The sequence below is a fragment of the Podospora pseudopauciseta genome, chromosome 4, assembly GCF_035222475.1.
Source record: "Podospora pseudopauciseta strain CBS 411.78 chromosome 4, whole genome shotgun sequence".
Taxonomy (NCBI): domain Eukaryota; kingdom Fungi; phylum Ascomycota; class Sordariomycetes; order Sordariales; family Podosporaceae; genus Podospora; species Podospora pseudopauciseta.
This window is the reverse complement of record NC_085894.1, coordinates 2,020,041-2,037,149: the sequence shown is the minus strand read 5'-3', so window position 1 is coordinate 2,037,149 and position 17,109 is coordinate 2,020,041. Positions and strand designations below refer to the sequence as shown.

The 17,109-nt window shown below is 52.6% G+C and overlaps 7 protein-coding genes across 7 annotated transcripts; 2 read left to right on the top strand and 5 right to left on the bottom strand.

Moving 5' to 3' along the window:
* Positions 1-2,734: 2,734 nt before the first annotated feature.
* On the bottom strand, positions 2,735-4,628 carry QC763_403120 (uncharacterized protein). The gene is made up of 3 exons (XM_062911941.1): positions 4,518-4,628; positions 4,168-4,459; positions 2,735-4,110 (listed from the first exon to the last, which is right to left on the bottom strand). Exons 2-3 carry the CDS (start codon positions 4,363-4,365, stop codon positions 2,818-2,820), a joined length of 1,491 nt encoding a protein of 496 aa, XP_062765751.1. The 5' UTR covers positions 4,366-4,459; positions 4,518-4,628; the 3' UTR covers positions 2,735-2,817.
* On the top strand, positions 4,559-5,746 carry CDC31 (Calcium-binding component of the spindle pole body (SPB) half-bridge). The gene is made up of 2 exons (XM_062911942.1): positions 4,559-5,041; positions 5,093-5,746. Exons 1-2 carry the CDS (start codon positions 4,934-4,936, stop codon positions 5,531-5,533), a joined length of 549 nt encoding a protein of 182 aa, XP_062765750.1. The 5' UTR covers positions 4,559-4,933; the 3' UTR covers positions 5,534-5,746.
* Positions 5,549-7,037, bottom strand: QC763_403140 (uncharacterized protein). The gene is made up of 2 exons (XM_062911943.1): positions 6,677-7,037; positions 5,549-6,614 (listed from the first exon to the last, which is right to left on the bottom strand). Exons 1-2 carry the CDS (start codon positions 6,727-6,729, stop codon positions 5,756-5,758), a joined length of 912 nt encoding a protein of 303 aa, XP_062765749.1. The 5' UTR covers positions 6,730-7,037; the 3' UTR covers positions 5,549-5,755.
* A 22-nt stretch (positions 7,038-7,059) lies between these two features.
* On the top strand, positions 7,060-9,444 carry QC763_0066010 (uncharacterized protein). The gene is made up of 2 exons (XM_062905914.1): positions 7,060-8,032; positions 8,087-9,444. The coding sequence occupies exons 1-2, from the start codon at positions 7,448-7,450 to the stop codon at positions 9,065-9,067; spliced, it is 1,566 nt and encodes a 521-aa protein (XP_062765747.1). The 5' UTR covers positions 7,060-7,447; the 3' UTR covers positions 9,068-9,444.
* Positions 7,556-8,059, bottom strand: QC763_0066020 (uncharacterized protein; the record flags this gene model as incomplete). The annotated part of the gene is made up of 2 exons (XM_062905915.1): positions 7,556-7,861; positions 8,030-8,059. The coding sequence occupies 2 exons, from the start codon at positions 8,057-8,059 to the stop codon at positions 7,556-7,558; spliced, it is 336 nt and encodes a 111-aa protein (XP_062765748.1).
* A 100-nt stretch (positions 9,445-9,544) lies between the features above and the next one.
* On the bottom strand, positions 9,545-12,525 carry PCK1 (kinase C-like protein; the record flags this gene model as incomplete). The annotated part of the gene is made up of 4 exons (XM_062911944.1): positions 9,545-10,888; positions 11,430-11,463; positions 11,532-11,823; positions 11,895-12,525. 4 exons carry the CDS (start codon positions 12,523-12,525, stop codon positions 9,545-9,547), a joined length of 2,301 nt encoding a protein of 766 aa, XP_062765746.1.
* A 691-nt stretch (positions 12,526-13,216) lies between these two features.
* Positions 13,217-13,567, bottom strand: QC763_0065990 (uncharacterized protein; the record flags this gene model as incomplete). Its single annotated transcript, XM_062905913.1, has 2 exons — positions 13,399-13,567; positions 13,217-13,316 (listed from the first exon to the last, which is right to left on the bottom strand). The coding sequence occupies exons 1-2, from the start codon at positions 13,488-13,490 to the stop codon at positions 13,217-13,219; spliced, it is 192 nt and encodes a 63-aa protein (XP_062765745.1). The 5' UTR covers positions 13,491-13,567.
* Between the last annotated feature and the right edge of the window lie 3,542 nt (positions 13,568-17,109).

Sequence of the window (17,109 nt, the reverse complement as noted above, 5' to 3'; positions counted from 1 at the left end):
ATACGTCAACCCCGGCACACCACTGAGAAAGTCCCTGAGCAAGCCCTGCCACGTCTGTATTCATTGTTGGTTAGCCCCTGGATTTCCCCCTGAATCAAAGCAAACTTACCCGCTCAGTATGCAACCCCCCCGGCCCCAACCTCGCCTCCAACACCCTCACCCTCTCCCTCAACTTCTCCTTCTCGGCCCTCTCCCCCGCAAGCTCCTCCCTCGCCTCCCTCAGCTCCCCGTGCAACCGCTCGTTTTCCCTCTGCAGGAGTAGCCTTCTCTGAGCCTGCCGCTGGTTACAGCCTGGCATGACGCAGTATCTACCCCCAGGTGCCTCTCCTCCCCCTGCATCACCACCACCACCACCACCACCACCACCGTCGTTATTATCCATTTTTAGGCCTCTTTCAAAGATGAAAAAGGCCTACATCATAAACAAATCAGGCCTGAATTGCAAGTTGATACGCCTCGGTTAACAACCCTAATGTCTTGTTGGATCCGTCGATACGCGTGAGGTTGATGGTTTGGATGGGTAGGTAGACCCAGACAGAGAGATCGAGTTGAAGAGATGGCAAAGGGAGCTGAGTAGGCCTCGCTCAGTTGAAAGCAATAGAAGGAAATAAGAAGACTTTTGAGAGAAGAGATGTGGGTTAATAGATGGTCGTGAGATCAGTCCAGAGGCTGAGGAACGATAACAAAGCTGGAGGGCAGAAAACGGGAGATTCTACTGATAGGAGAGCCCCTCTTGTCTGTTGCTGCGATGGTGATGGGCAGGATTTTTGTCGTTGGGAACTGCTTTGGAGGAGGATGTTTCAGGGGGCAGGAGCAAGGTAAGAGATTAGATGGCGATAAGAGAGGTTGTCGAGATGAAGACTGATGGAGTAGGTCAGAAACTGGACCTCACTGTGGAGGTAGGTCGGCAAAAGTTATGGAAGTAGGTTACCTACGAAAGTCGGTTATGGGAGCCGATAGGGAGTGTGAGTAGAGATAAAATGGAGTAGCGAGGATGGAAAGGTGGAGTGTAAAGATAGGCTACAGAAGCCCGCGGTGGTTCAGACTGTCTGGCGACCTAGGACCCAAGGCTGTTTGGGTGAGAAACGTGAGATGGGAGGGAGAGAGGAAGTATTTGTAAGGCCGTGGGAGCAGAAAGAATTTGGCATCAAGCCTGAAAAGAGATTGGGAATTCGACTGGCATGAGGAAAGTGCGATTCTGCCTAACTGGGTGATAAGAGGAAGGAGGTTAGTAGTTGGTGATTCAGACTGTTTGAACGAGAGCACAAGATGAGAGGTGGGAAGAGGAAGTATTTGTAGATATGTGGAAGAGGAGAGATTCCGGCATCTAGCTTGAGAAGAGACTGCCAATCTTCATAACGAGAGAAAGTCTTTGTAGGTGGGTGGAAGAGGAATGAACTTCAGCATCTATTGAGAGAGACTGCAAGTTTGACTGATCTGAGGAAGGTGCAATTTGAATATGGCCCAGTGACGAGAGGAAGTCCTATTTACATTAACCTGTGACCCAGAAGTGCTTCGGACTGGCAGGAACGGCTGCTTCAGTGGAAGGTTTGAATCTGAGAGACAAACCAGATAGTCAAGCAGAAGTTTCTATTTGAAATGGGCATTTAGCTCAATTTCAGTATCTTGTATTTGGATCCCCAGCTGCCATGGAGCCCCTTTTCAAAAGAGACCTTGTTCAGACTCTGGCAAAGCTTAGGGAACTGAGTGAGTCTTACACCTCAAGACAAGGATCCAAGCACCTGCTGACCTTATGTATACCAAGTCTTTAGAAGTCGTGACTGGAAAAACTTCTCATCTGATATATGCAAATTCAAAAACTGGGAGAGAACGACTGTGGCGCAACATGAACATCCTTCAGTACCTTGAATCTAGAAAATAACATAAAGCGATGCATTGGTCATATACAAGCTAAATTAAACATTAGCGTTACCTATTAACTGTTGGAGAATAGGTGATTTGTGCAAAAGTCATGGGGAGAGTCTTCCTGTCACTCCACCCCCTATGTACCCCTATTTTCGTCGTTAAAGTAATAAATCCCTTTCCTCTAAATCCTATAACCCTGTTAACTATATTAATAATATGATATATATTTACCATACCTTACCTATATTTTAATATCATTTTATTTCTGACTTACTTTAATTTTCAATAATTTCTACACGTATGTTAGCCACGACTTTTTTTTTTAGTTAGCGATAATTAATTAGCTTTTGAAGATGACGAATAGGCCTTTTGCTTTAAATATATTTAATCATTCTTAAACATAGATTAGTATGCCTCTACTGATATCCAACAGGCCTTCGTACCTCATTACCCAACACACTTTGCCTGGCATTTTCAAATATCCCTTCTCATAGCACACAGTGTGCTTAGACACCTACCTACCTAAGATCTCCCCATCCTCGATACTTAAGCTCCCGGGAAAAAAAAGAGGGGTCTATGGGAGCCAGCGTTTGTTAGCTCATTTTAAATGAACTATATACGTCAGGCTTATTGATAAATGAGACTCAAATATTGAAGCGTCTGTAACTCCACGCCCTTTATCGAGCGAAAGCCTATTGGTATCACACTCAACAGCTCTCAAATATTTCCCAAGGTCTGTTGACTGCCTAACGAAGCCCACATGCACGCGAAGGCAAACCTGACACTTGATGGGGGGCGTTTGGGACAGCAAGATTTATACTTGCTTCTTAGTTCAGTGGTACACCCATAGCTAACATCAAGACCGACTTGATTCATGATTACTTCCGTCCCTTTCTGATCGTGAGCGACAGCACCTGCAGGCTACCTCTCATCAGAACAATCCAACAAAACTTAGTCAAAAGTGATCTTCTTCCCCTCAAACGGAGCAGTAAGCTTCTCCTTCTCCTTGGCCAACCTCCTCGCCTCCCAACTGGGATGCAACGTGCCAAGATCATCTCTCTTCCTATCCTTCTTCGGCGGCTCCTCCTCCTTCTTGACAGCCACATCGTTCGCACCCGTAGCCTTGAAGGGGTTCTTGATACCCTTCTTCCACGGCTTGTTGTCTCCATCCACAGCACCCCTCTTCAGATCCCAGCCCGAATCCCGCTTTTCCTGCTGCTTCTTAAGGTGCTTGGCCTGTTCCTTAAACTTCTTTTCCCAGATGGCCTGTCTCGCCCGCTGACCACGGCGGTTCTTGCGGGTGGGAGCGAGGTCGACGTCCGAGGCTGATTCCGAGCCCGAAATGTAGCCTCCCATTAGGGACGGCAGAAAGGTTGAGCCGTTTACTTCGGCCTTGGCGGCTCTTTTGCTCTTCTTTGGCGGCGGAGACTGTGCCGATGACGAGGCGTCGCTTTGTTGGTCTTCCTCTTCCTTTTCTTCTTCGCTGTCGCTGTCACTGGCTGAGCTTTGGTTGGAATCACTGAAGCCGCCAAATTCGTCCTCGCTTTCCTCATTGTCGTTTTCTTCGTCGGCCTCATCGTCGGTTATTTGCATCGGGTCGAGGTCGTCATCGGAATCGTCGTCGGAATCTGCCTCGTCGCCACCTTCTTCGTCGGACGTGATTTCCATTGGATCCAGCTCTTTTGGTAGTGCTTTCTTTGTTTTGGTTTGGCGTTTTGCGAGCTTCATCTTCTCTTCTTCGTCGTCTTCGTCTTCTGAGCTTGAGCCGAGGAGGTCGGCCATGCGGGAGACGACAGTTTCGTCTACATCTTCTCCGTAGTTGATATCCTCGTCCTCTCCCTCGCTGTCATCTGCTACTGGGAGGTCCTTGACCTTGTCCTGTTTGGTATCCTTCTCTTTCTTTTCCTTCTTGTCGCTCTTCGCCTTCTTCGGCTCTGACGTTTCTTTTACTCCCTCCTTCTCTTCGCGCCTCTCCTTCTTCCCCCTGCCCTTCTTCTCCGGAACGGAAACACCCAGCGCCTTGCAGACATCTACCAGCGCCTTAGCCACCGCCTCTTTCACGCCCGCATGACTGTACAGCGCGCTGGTGACATTGTGCAACGCCGCTCTTTCCTCCTCGGTGAGCTCAGGTTTCGGTACACCGCTTTTGATCTCGTTTGGTAGCTTCTCATGTTCGGCGATACTCTTGACTCGGAGGAGGGACGAGCAAAGGTGGGCATGGGCGGTTTGGTGAAGGTCCAGGGACTGTACTTGCATCAGTGTCATGTATCGCCTCTCACAAGAATATCTAGCAAAACCCACGTTAAGAACAACAATCTCCTTCTCTATCCTCGCCTTCTTATCCGGGGTCGACTTCGCATCCTTCAACCGTTTGCTCTGTCGCTGGCGCTCGCGGCCTTTGGCGTTCTTGATGGCGCGGAAGACCTCGTCGCGATGCTTGAAAAACACAGCAGAGACATTGAGGGAGGAGTCGTCATCGCCGCGCTTTCGTTTAACCATTTTTTTTTTTTACTGATTCTATCGTTGGTAGTTTTTATGTTCTGGCGCAATTCATGTTGTTTTTGCTTCAAGCTGCGAAGCTTCTCGATGGATCCTTGAAGTAAATTTCAGCGGGGCTCCCACAGCATGGCGGCTTGGCATAAATCACTGACCGGGGGTTGTGCGAACGCGTAAAGTGGGCAACGCGTGCGCGTGCGTGTGTGCCCAAGCAACAACCGTTTCGTTTCTTTGTTCTCCATCTCCAATTCTCCATCACATTTTTGACGAACCCAACAAACCGTTGTGGAATTCTAGACCAAAAGGAAAGCTCGAAAACTTATAGTACCGAAAAGGGAACAACGGGATAACCCGCTTTCAGCCACACCGAGAGAGAGAGAGACACGACAGCATTCTTCCCTCCCTTTCGCCTCGCTAGCTACAACAGAGAGCTCTCTCTTGTCTTTAGCGAACCCAAACAACCTTCTTTTGTAACAATTGTTTAGTTTTGTTCAAACACCCCGGCGCACAACCCAACCTGTCCTCCGCTTTTCCCATCCAACCCCAAAAAAAAAAAAAAAAAACGGCAGCAATGGCCTCCTCCTCCAACCCCGGCCGCGGCGCAATCCAATACGCCACCCCCTCAAGAGAAGACTACAGCAAGCTCTCCGACGAGCAAAAAACACGCGTCAGCGAAGCCGTACTTTCTCCCTTCCCCCCATCCATCCCCTCCTATACTAACCCCCCACAGTTCGACCTCTTTGACTCGAACAAAGACTCCTACCTCTCCTACGAAGAGTTTCGCTTCGTCCTCCGCGCCCTCGGCTTCGAGCTCCCCAAAGCCCAGACCTTCGACCTCCTCATCCGCCATGGCCAGAAACCCCCCTCCTGGACCCACGACCAGGACTGCCCCCCCATCTACCGCCTCTTCAGCCTCCCCGTCGTCCAGGCCATCGCCGGCACGCTAATACGGCAGCGGGATCCCCGGGAAGAGCTGAGAAGAGCGTTCAGACTGTTTGACGTGGACGGAAAGGGCATGATCACACAAGACGACCTGAGACGAGTGAGCAAACAAGTCGGGAACAACATACCGGACGCGGACATCATCGCCATGGTGGAGGAGTTTGACGCGAGTGGCAAGGGGGGTGTGGACGAGGATGAGTTTTTGAGGTTGATGATGTCCAAGAAATAATTTTCTTTTTTTTTGTGCTTTTTGTCATATTCATGCTTTTGGATTGCATGGGCTGTAAGATGCATGTATGTATGTATGTTGTTGATACCCAAAAACTGAATTACGCCCCGGTTGGCCAGCCATCAAGGCTTTGTAAACTCGGGCCATCTACGATCAACCCTCCCAATGTATGATGTCTACCGCCCAATATTCACACCATCCCTATCCTACAACCCTTTCTCCCTACTCCTGACTCTCCTTCCTCGTCACAATAATCCAATTGACATACCCCACCCCAGGAATAAACCTCTCCGTCCCACTCCTAACCTCCCACTTCCTTATTTCCCCCTCCCCCAACCCGCAACTCCCCATTAAATCCTTCACCTCCCCCACCGTCCTCGTCCTAAGACTAGACATCCACCCATCAAAAACCAACACCGCCGGCAGCGCCGGCACCAGATACGTCCACACCAGCGCCAACGGAGCCCCCCACAAAAAAGCATAGTAAGGCGCCATGACCATCGCCCCAAGACCGAACAAACAGCACGCCAAAAACCCCGACAGAGACCGGTCCTGCAGTTCAAAGATGCCAAACCCGTCGCTGGTCTCGAGCGTGTTTCGGAGGATTTTCCTCGCGAGGGTGTCGTCAAAGTGGTGAAAGGCAAGGTTGAACAATCTGAAAACCTTCTTCCCTTTTTGCTTCTGGTCATTGATCAAGTGCTGGGGGACGTTGCTCGCGTCGACAGAAGACGAGACATAAGACAGGTTAGGGGACGCAGAGGCGGCGGCGGACCAGAGGGCCGGGTGGGGGTGGAGGTCGGTGAGGATGAATTGGACCGGTGGGGGGGCGGTGGCTGCTTCGGCGTAGGAGGGAGGGGAGGTGGAAATGGAGGCGTTGAGGTGTTTCTCTATCGAGGGGGTTGGGCCGCCGGCGCCGGCGCAAAAGTCGATGAAGGTGTAGTTGTGAATAGAGGGGCCGAAGTGGTGGGAGAGGAGACGGGCGACGATGCGGGCGGGGGAGGAGGATTGGAGGAGGGGGATGTGGGTTGTCCAGGCTGCTGTTAGGGCGGCTTGCATGTGGGTGCGGAGGAATTGGGGGAACCTGGATGGTTGTTAGATCGATGTTGTGTGTGAGAGAGCGAGAGAGGAAGGGGATGATGATACCATTCTTGGTCTGCTATCTCAAAGACCTGCATTCGGGGTAGGAGAGGTGCCATGGTGGGCTGGTTGGTGGCCGGGCTGGTTGGTTGGTGTAGGTTAGTTGGAAATGGTTGGACGTTGAAGGGATTCGAATGTTTGGGACCGGGTCGGGAATGGTAGGTATCACAACGGGAATGGGGGAATTCCTTCCGAGGACCAATCGACGTTTTTTTTTCGCGGTTGGACAAGAATAGGTAGCTCAAGCTGTGGTGGAAGAGTCAATCATGGCCCTAGCTCCCTTGTATGACGTTATGGGTGAGAGAGGTGGAAAAGGAGCAACACCTCCGAGCTTTCTGCAGTGAACGCATCCCGCTTTTAGCCCTGGGCCACCCCCTGTCTGCCCCAATCCATGCAAATCTTCCTGCAAGCGATGGCAGTTCGTGCGACCTTGCCAAGCCTGATGTCAACCGCCCATCAAGATCCCACACCCTTCACATGGACAACCATCCAAAGTCGACCTTCAACTTCAGACGATACCCGGGATCAATTGGACAGTTCAGATCGGATTTGCTGTGCAAGCCACGTTTGCTATCGAGATTCATTACCGCCGCCGCAATTGGCTCGCCTAAACACCTTGCATAACCTCTGTCTTATAAGTCCAAGGGTGGGTTTGGTGAGAGCAACGTCAGCACTGTTGGTTTACCGAGACACCGTCATCACCTGAGAACTCCTCCTTAGGTTCCCTCAACATACACACTCGCACCCCTATGCGCCCCAGGTAGCCATATCCTCACAATGGGCCTCTTTATAGGCTCGGCGCATTACCTCCTCGCGGGGGTAGTCTTCGCGCTGCTAGTCCGCGCACTCCTAGGAAAGAAGGCCATACGACGCAACGGGGAGCCTCTACGAAACCCACCCGACACCCTCCCCCTCGTGGGCAACGGTATTCAATTCCTCCAGCCCCGCTGGAACCTCCTCAGCTGGTTCAACAAATGCCAGCGCCAATTCGGCTACGAGACCCTCGCCCTCACAGTCCCAACCCTCCCCCCAGGCGTGCTCATCCACGATCCCAAAAACCTCGACTACGTCTTCAAGCACGAAGGTCTCTTCACCAAAGGCAACTTTGTCAAAACCCGCTCCTGGGACCTTTTCGGCAATGGCATCATCAATGCGGACGGTGCCTTTTGGAAACTCCAGCGCAAAGCCGGCCTAAGCTTTCTCAACACGGCCAACCTACGGGTCTTGACCGATGTGGCTCTCCCGCAGTATTTGTCTGAGAGCGTCAAGGAGCTCGAGGCGGCCAAGCCAGACCAGGTGGTGGATCTGCAGGATGTTTTTCATGAGATTACCACCAAGCTTATGGGGAAGATGGCTTACAATGTACCTCCTCATTCCTCCCCTTTCCATGTTCGTGGTGACTGACCTCCCGTCCAGATGGAAATGCACTTCTCCTCCCCCTTCTCCTCCTCCTTCGACCACGCCTCGGGCTGCACAGCCCAGCGCTTCCAAAACCCCCTCTACCCCCTAACGGAATTCTTTTTTGGCCACAAGTTCCGCCAATCCATCTCCACCGTCAAAAAATTCGGCCTCGAAATTGTGTCCCGCGCCATGCGAGACGCCAAATCCATTTCCTCTTCCCCGCCGCCTTCCACCTCGCCCGATGACGAGAAACTAGACTCCATCTCAGGATCACTAATCCATTCCCTCTTGTCCGCAATCCCCGACTCCCCCTCCACCGTCGCCGACGCGGCCTTGACGTACCTCTCCGCAGGCCGTGACACCACAGGCCAGGCACTAACCTGGACGTTTTACTTGCTGCTCTCTCACCCAGAAGTTTTGTCCAAAATCCGAGACGAGGTCAGGGGTGTTCTTGCTAGAGAACAAGCCCCCCTTGACACCACCACCTCCTCCCTTCCCTTTTCCCCCGCAGTCCTGACCCCCCTTTCAGCACCTTACTCTCTCGCAGTCTTTTACGAATCCCTCCGCCTTTACCCCCCTATCCCGTTTGAGATTCGCCAAGCCCAGGCAGCTACCACACTCCCAGACGGGACGTTTCTCCCAAAGGACAGCGTGCTGGTGTGGTGTCTCTGGGCTATGCAGAGGAGCAGGCTGACCTGGGGGGAGGACGCGGATCAGTTTAGACCGGAGAGGTGGCTGGATGGAAATGGGACAATCAAACACAAGGGCGCGGCCGAGTTTCCGGTTTTTTACGGGGGGGCGAGGAGTTGTTTGGGAAGAAAAATGGCCGAGGGGATTGCGGTGCAGGTTATTCCTGTTGTGGCTTGGGGGTGGGAGTTTGAGGGGGCTTGGGAAGGAGGACAAGAGAGGAGGAGTGGGGATAGCTTGACGCTGCCTATGGAGGGGGGGTTGCCTGTTTTTGTTAGGAGGAGGAGGGGGGAGACAACAGGGAGATAGATAGAGAGATGGATAGGGGTGAAATTGTAATTGGTTTTTTGGATAAAGTTGTCTGTTGTGGGTGTATGATGATGTGAAACGGAATCACCAGGAATAAAAGCTGACAATCACATCACACACAAAGGTCAAAAAGTGTTCCGAGCTGACTTGATTACTTCAACACACTATATATATATATATAAAAAAAAAAAAAGAAGGCCTCACAAGAGCGACCCTGGTCCAGTAATGACTGACCCCTTCTCTCATCTAATCCCCTTTTTTTCCAAACCAAAAAGAGAAAAAAGTGTTCTCATATCAAACATGTAATTCCCATCATCTCGCCGCGTACTGCGCGACAAAAAAAATCAGGCTGGCGTCGAGAGAGAAAAAAAAAAAAAGCCATATGAAAGAAAGGGGGGGAAAAAACCCATGCTTATATCCAAAGCAGTCTCAAAAAAAAACGCCATCTCATGCTGGTAATGCTTTCCCGCCCAAAACTTAAACAACCGGCGCAGCAGCCCTCACATCATCCGTAGCCTCGCTCTCATACTTTTTGAAATTCTCCAAGAAAAGCCCACCAAGCTTGGTAACCTCAGCCTTGAAGCTGTCGGCCCCCGCAGTCCAGGCATTCTGAGGATTCAACAGCTCGTCAGGCACGCCGGGGCAAGTCTTGGGAACCTGCAGGTTGAAAACACCATAGTTCTCATACTCCACCTTGGCCAGCTCGCCAGAGTGGATCGCGTCGAGGATGGCGCGCGTGTACTTGAGCGGGCAGCGCTTGCCGCCCTGGGAGAAACCGGCGCCCACCCAGCCGGTGTTGAGCAGCCAGGCGTTGGCGCCGTGGGCCTCGATCTTTTGCGCGAGCATCTTTGCGTAGCGCATGGGATGCAGAGCGAGGAAGGGCTGGGCGAAGCAAGACGAGAAAGTCGCCTGGGGCTCGAGGATGCCGTCTTCGGTGCCGGCCATCTTGGAGGTGTAACCGGAAATGAAGTGGAACATTGTCTGGGCCGAGTTGAGCTTGGAGATGGGCGGGAGGACGCCGCGGGCGTCGCAGGTCAGGAGGATGATGTTCTTGGGGTGGTTGTTGGACAGGCAGGGGATCTTGGCGTTGTTGATGTACTCGATCGGGTAGGCGCAGCGCGTGTTCTCGGTCAGGGTGACGTCGTCGTAGTCGACGATCCTGGTCTCGGGGTCAAAGATGACGTTCTCGAGGACGGAGCCGTACTTGATGGCGTTGTAGATATCCGGCTCCTTCTCGGCCGACAGACCGACCGTCTTGGCGTAGCAGCCGCCCTCGATGTTGAAGACACCGGTGTCGGACCAGACGTGCTCGTCGTCACCGATAAGGGCGCGGTTGGGGTCGGCAGAGAGGGTGGTCTTGCCGGTGCCGGAGAGACCGAAGAAGAGGGTGACGTCGCCGTCCTTGCCCTCGTTGGCCGAGGAGTGGAGGGTCAGGATGTTGTGCTTGACGGGGCCCTCGTAGAACATGACGGTGAAGACACCCTTCTTCATCTCGCCCGCGTACTCGGTACCGAGGATGACCATCTCCTTCTCGGCAAAGTTGATGGCGACCGAGGTGCCCGAGGTCATACCCTCAGTGTAGCGGTTGGCGGGGAAGGAACCGGCATTGTAGATGGTGTAGTCGGGGTGGAAGTGCTCGAGCTCCTCGCGCGAGGGGCGGATGAGCATGTTGCGCATGAAGAGGGCATGGTAGGCGCGGGCGCAGACAACGCGGACCTTGATGCGGTACTTCTCGTCCCAGCCGGCATAGCCGTCAACGACGTAGATGCGATTTCTGGTGTTGAGGTAGTCGATGGCACGCTCACGGTTGATCTTCCAGACCTATTTGCGGCAAAGGGTGGTTAGCATTGGGGTGTTCACGTGATGGCCATCTGGAGCTGGTGGAGAATGAAAAGGAAAGAAAAGGTGGGGTCTGGATCGGCCCTCGGGAGCGGGGTGCATTTGGGGATTGCCAGGGTATGACGAAAACGACATGGGGCTGTCAAGGCTGCAAAGGCTGCACGACTCGACAATGACGCTGTCCCCCCGCCAAAAATTGCCGAGCAACTGAGCATCATCGTCTTCCGGGCGCCCGAAAAAAGAAAAAAGCCATTGTTGATGCGCTCATCGCCAAGGACAATGACGTCCATGGTGAATTGACATCAGACTTTAGGTCTCATAGGACGCCGAGGCGCGCAGCAGACATCACGCTGGGGCGTGCTCGTGATGTCGGCCACATGTCGAATGTCAAATGTTGCATGTCGCATGTCGCATGTCGCATGGCCGCATGTTTGGCGCCGCCCCCTTGGGGTCCGGGTGCCATCGGCTGAAGAACATAAAAAGAAAGAAAAAAAATAGTAAAGGAAGGGAGCAAAAGTCTCACCTCAGGAGTCATGGGCTTGTTGACAGGGCCCCACCTATCGGATGCGTTAGCGGACTGTGTTCAGATGTTGTCTCAACAAGACAATCGAAGAGTAAAACATACCAGATTTCGTTCTCGGAAGATGGCTCCTTGACGACACGCTTGTCTGATGGAGAGCGGCCAGTCTTCTTGCCGGAGTAGGCGGTAAGAGCACCGCTGGAGGTGATGGCAGTGCCGGTCTCGTAGACCAAAGCATCCTCGTAGAGGGCGGCCACTGATGGGTTGGCGATGATGGCAACACGGTTGTAGTCGATGTGAGCCTTCTCGTGGAGCTCCTCCTCGAGCTCGGTGTGCTCGTGGTGAGGAACGACACCGCCGGGATGGAGGCCGGTCTTGTTTACTGTGTTGACGAGCACTGTGTGGGTGAAAAGAACGCCATGGTCAGCCACAGAAAGCCTGAAAGGGGGAGCAGAGGAGAATACTGACTGTCGGATGGTTTGGTCGAGGGACGTTGAGAAGAAAGAAGATGGCTGCGAGGGCCTTTGACGGATGGATCAGTGTAGGGAGATGCGGTTCTGGCAACGGGGTCGTTCATGGTTCTTAAGTGCTTTTCGCGGCCGTCGTGTTGGCTTAGGTTTGGGCTGAGCGTCGACAGGGAACACGGGAGCTGGGACGAGCTTGACGATGGGGGCTTGTGGGCAATCCACTTTCTGCAGGGTTGACAACCGGAGTGTATGGAGCGTACGGAGCGTATGGGGTATGCGGCAGGTGTTGACCGGGAAGTGCTGATAAGACAGACCCGAGGCAGAGGAGTGAGAATATATAAAGACGTGGGGCCCGTAAACAGGGCAGATCCAATGAGGCGTGACGACAGCATTCCAACTTGTAGAACTTGGCGATTTACGGCTCCAAGCCCGGGACTGAACCGGGTGCGAGTGGGTGCTGCTTCGGGCTCACAATGATTGGGCCGCTGGGCCACGAATTGTTTCCGGAGAGTCTGAAGGAAGCCCCTGTCGCTGCGTGTCGCCTTTCGGGACGGAGAGGCGGCGATGCATCGATTCCTCTCTGCCGTTCCGCCGGGTGGATTTGTGATTTGTTTGGTGTTACAAAGATACATCCCAATCCGGAAGCAGGCGGCCCTGTTTCACACAAACCTGAACCTACCTACCTCTTCTGCTTGTCTGCTGCGCAGCCGTCTTGCCTGGACCACTTGGGCCACCTCCTATCTGCTTTCCGTTTTACCTTCCTCTCCGAGACTCGGACTTGTACCGAGTATTCTCTACTAATCGCACCGTAAGGCAAGATATCCTCGGGTAAAGTAGGAAGGGATTCGTTTCAAGGTCTTGCTGGTTACCTGCCTTGTCACTCCGTACTGTCAACAACTCTTCCCCGGAGGGGTGGGGCTTGCCTCACTTCAGAGGCTGAGACCCCGTTCAGCCTGGCACATGACGCTCCTCCGCAGATGACGGCCCCAGCCAACACGGCGCGGCGTCATGGATATGGCTGTTTTGTTTTGCTAAAAACGGTGTCGTGGATGTGAGCGGGCAGGGCTGAAAGGGGCTCTACCTGGGCCCGCAGCCATTGGACGGCAGCAGCAGACGGCTGTGGGACGACGAAAAGTCTGGGGCATGAGCGTGCCGAGCCCTTGGCAACCTGTTTCTCCCGGGCTGAACCTGTTCTCGAACAGTCAACGCCGTCAACCCTTACCCCGCGGTTCCTCCTCTCTCTCCCACAACGAGCCCGCCGAGTGACATGCATGGTGCCGGGGAACACCACGAGGTCAACAGAGACTTTACAGGGCCCTCCTCTCATGACGCGCGCCGTTGAGGATTGAGGGTGGTCCCAAAGGGCGAGGGGCGGTATGCAGCGGTCGACCGTCCTGTTGGTCTCCGTTGGCCCGGCGCATCTCTGTTGATCAATTCAGTCACATTCTTTCGACAAGAAAGTATCTGTTTTGGATGAACTGCTGCTGCACTTGCAATGAACCTACAGCATCTGATGCTGCCGAGAGCCACGAGCCCACAACGGATGCCCCGCTATGACACAAAATGCCATTCTGCTTTGCCGACCACATTCCGTCATTGTGCCGGGCGGGCATTAGTATCGGCGGGGCCCTTCCGCAAATCAAAGGTCACAAACCGCAGTTCCGACTCTTCCCGACCGCATCTTTGACTTTTCTATTTTCTTGCCGTTTTCGCACATCTTCCAACAGGTTGTGATCGTGATGGTATGGTTGGTGCCTTGGTGTTACTACGAAAACAGAAACTTTTCTCAATTCCGTTGTCCAGGGGTTGGCCGTTGAAAGCCCAGGCTTGACTTGGTGCCTTGCTTGGTCTTGAATTTTCTGGGGTAAGAGAGCTTGTGTCTTACGTAACTTTCCGCCAACGTGACCTGGGCCTGGCTCTGAAGCCTCGCCCATGTGATTCCGGCAAATCCGTATTGTGCTATTGGCCACACCCCTCTGCTGAAAAGCGAAAGAGGACTAACAGCATTTTTTTCCAATTGAAGAGAACTTCAACAAGTCACGAGGACGAAAGGAGCGGTAAAGACCCCTGGGAAACATTTCGGTGTACCGAATAGAATTTTTCAAGTTTTGCAGTCTTCGGGCGAATTACCTAAAGCCACGGCAAACCCAACAGCTTCGATGCTGCAGCAAAATGGCAATAATACGTCAGCCATGACAGCAATTGACACTTATCGTGACTGGCCGATGGGGGGACCCCAGAAGCTCGCCAAGCTGCCACGGGCGACGCAGGCCAAGCCCATCGCCAAAATACTGTGAAACGGCTGAACCAGAATTTCAAGAAGCCAAGAAGGCCATCATCGCGGGAACCAAGGGTGTGTGTGTGTGTGTGTGTGTGTGTGTGTGTGTGTGTGTGACCCTGGCCCAGCGGGTAGGAACAACCCCTGCATCACCAATCTGCACGTTCTAGAACCTGTCCCGGTTTTACCCATCGCTCTTTTCCTTTTCCGCCGGCAATCAGCTTCGGCCCCCCGGGGGCGCCGGCCATTTCGAAGAACTTCTCACACACAACACCTGCCGATCCCCCGACATCCGCCGACTCGGGGACTTTTCTTGGCAGCCCGCCCGTTGTACGCCAAAACATTCACCAACGGGGGGAAAAACCTCACCCGATGCTGGCCGAATGCTACACTTTCAAAAGTTGATATCACAATTTTTCTTCTGCTTCCCTTTGTTTCGAGGCCTCCAATATCAACCCCTTGCTGCTTGTTTGCCTATATCATGCTGATGATGTGCTTGGCGATTTAGCATAATCAGTTCCGCCTTCTCACCCGGCTATGTCGGATCGGGCTGGGAAACAAGAGATACAACCAACATTTCGGCTACTTTCCGCAACAGTTGTCCAACGGACGGAAATAGGTAGGGGGCTGTAGCCGACCCTGCGAACTCTTGTCATTTGAATTGCTCGAGGATGGCATGGATGGTGAGCAATAAATATACAGAGATTAATAAAAAAAAATCCGGATATCAAACATTTCTCGGTAGAAATGCCCAGACGGGTGAGCCCGCTAGATCTAATCCACCACAAGCCACTTGTAACAGAATTGGCATCTCTGCTTACCTTGCCCCGTGGCCGTGGGCGGTGGTGTCCACACAGATCAGATTGATTGCCCATAGGTGCCAAGAGATGGATGGCTCGCTGAACACGGGAGTGTATCATCATCACTTCGGGAGTCACCCCCAGTCAGCGGAGACAGGATCTGAGTGATTCGTTCCAACAAGAACCCCCTGGCCAGTGGCCACCAGCACCAAAGATCTCACGCGCCGAGATCTCGATCCCCTGTTCTGTCGTTTTCGTCAGGCGTGACAAGAATTACACTATTTTCTCCCTGTTTTGTTGCCGAGAAGGGCTCCTCTTCTCTCAGATCGAACAAGTGCCGGGCCGGACCGACCACCTATCGGACCTGTTTTCTCCGGGACGCTGTATACTAGAAACTTGCTGGTCTCACAAGGGAAGGGGAGAGGCAGGTACTTGACCTCTTTGAGAAACGATCATCCTTTTTCTATTTTATCACCAGCAAAAGCGGGATCGCACCGGCCCGGTTGGTTGGTGGTGGGGGCGTGTGTATAAATGTCTGGTGTGATGCCGCTTACTGCTGGTGGCCCGTATCCCATCCGACATTCGCCGATCGTTGTTGCACGGGAAGGGTGGTATAGGAAGGGAAAAGCTTCGCTATGGATTTTTTTTATTATTTTTTTCTTTGGTTGTGTGTGACGGTGGTATTCTCCGAGGGTGATCATTTGTTGGAGGTATACGAGATGGAGAATTTCAAGTCTATCTCGCACTTGGAGATCGACGTTCGGCATTTGGGGGTGAGCAAGATACACTGTTTCGAGGCTTTGGGGACATGAAAGGGAACTTGGAGCTATTTACAGAGTTGTTTGCTTCTCCAGGGTTGTTCTTGCGAGGGACAATAGGAAACGGGTAGGTAGCCCCGTTTGGGAGAGGTCACCGGTGAGGTATATGCCAATGTCTCGAGTCGGCAGTCACTCGCGTGCCGTTGTCTAACCGATCGACGATGCTTCTGTAACGTGCTCAGCGGACACGGGATACGGACGGCTTGATATCACTCAAAGCTTGACCAGAAAGCTTGACTTTGCTTGTTTTGTTGCCTGCATGCTTCTGTTTTGATCGATCGGCAGTTTCCAGGCTCGGCAATGGATGCTGAGGATGGGAGATGGTAGGCAAGTGGTGCGGAACAGGATACTCCAAGAGGAGAATGCGAGACGAGATATCGAGCCGCCATCGGCGAACGGCAATGCAGGTGATGAGGTCGATGAGACCGAAACATGGACTCTGGACTGGAGGTACGACAGCTAACCCGAGGCTCTCTCTGCGGTGATCAACGCCAAGGTAGAGAGACTTGATCAAGTCGTGGGGTAGAAAACTTGGGGCCGCAAATGTAAGAATCAGGACCTGAAAGTATTACAAGAAACGCAGCTTAACAATATTACAAACCTTCTCGCCTATCTTGGAAGCCCATCAATCATTTCAACAGCCCTCATTCCTAGAAGCAGTCTCTATTCTTTGCCCATAAGGTGATGAGCAGAGCCGTTACCATAGCAACTGTTCAGGGGTGAAAAAAGGGGGGTTCTTGGCGACCGAGAGTTCTCTGTATGCTCATTGGTCTATTCTTATGTCGGGAGAATTTCCTCCTTTTTCCGAGATACATGGTGGACCTGGGGCCCGTGGAGGAGGAGCTTCGCTCCTGCCTTTTGTAGGCGCTGTAGGCAACCACAGTCAAGGTATCTTGTATTTGGCAATATTTCAACAGGTATGTGTACAAATGGACAAATAACAGGAAGTGATTAAACATGCTGACACAACTCTTCCATCATCCCTTCAAGCTCTTCTCTTCCAGTCGTCTCTGTGACGCTTTCGATGCCGTAAGATTGACCAAGTTTATGATTGGTGCAATCCCTTGTTTAGTTCTGCCGACGGAGAATGGACTTAACTAGCTGTAGTAATACACTATTATAGTTATCTCAGGTAACCTGATTTGGGTACTGTAAGTCTGATTAAGTAGGACTAATTGACCACCGCGCCGTGCTGTACGAGTCGTTCTAAGAGGGGAACCTAGCACCGTTCGATGAGGGCTCATTCATCGGTACAAACCAGAGGGATCTGTGACATGGTGTTAGCTGCTCGGACTTGCCTACTTGGAATTCAGTGCCAGC

What these genes read in the sequence shown, in the direction of transcription:
- QC763_403140 (XM_062911943.1), bottom strand. Translation starts at nt 6,729, where the DNA reads ATGGCACCTCTCCTACCCCGAATGCAGGTCTTTGAGATAGCAGACCAA. An exon ending in GAGATAGCAGACCAAGAATG is followed by an intron (nt 6,615 to 6,676) that starts GTATCATCATCC and finishes ACAACCATCCAG; the next exon opens with GTTCCCCCAATTCCTCCGCA.
- CDC31 (XM_062911942.1), top strand. Translation starts at nt 4,934, where the DNA reads ATGGCCTCCTCCTCCAACCCCGGCCGCGGCGCAATCCAATACGCCACC. An exon ending in AAACACGCGTCAGCGAAGCC is followed by an intron (nt 5,042 to 5,092) that starts GTACTTTCTCCC and finishes AACCCCCCACAG; the next exon opens with TTCGACCTCTTTGACTCGAA.
- QC763_0066010 (XM_062905914.1), top strand. Translation starts at nt 7,448, where the DNA reads ATGGGCCTCTTTATAGGCTCGGCGCATTACCTCCTCGCGGGGGTAGTC. An exon ending in TGGGGAAGATGGCTTACAAT is followed by an intron (nt 8,033 to 8,086) that starts GTACCTCCTCAT and finishes CCTCCCGTCCAG; the next exon opens with ATGGAAATGCACTTCTCCTC.
- QC763_403120 (XM_062911941.1), bottom strand. Translation starts at nt 4,365, where the DNA reads ATGGTTAAACGAAAGCGCGGCGATGACGACTCCTCCCTCAATGTCTCT. An exon ending in AGGAGATTGTTGTTCTTAAC is followed by an intron (nt 4,111 to 4,167) that starts GTGGGTTTTGCT and finishes ATGCAAGTACAG; the next exon opens with TCCCTGGACCTTCACCAAAC.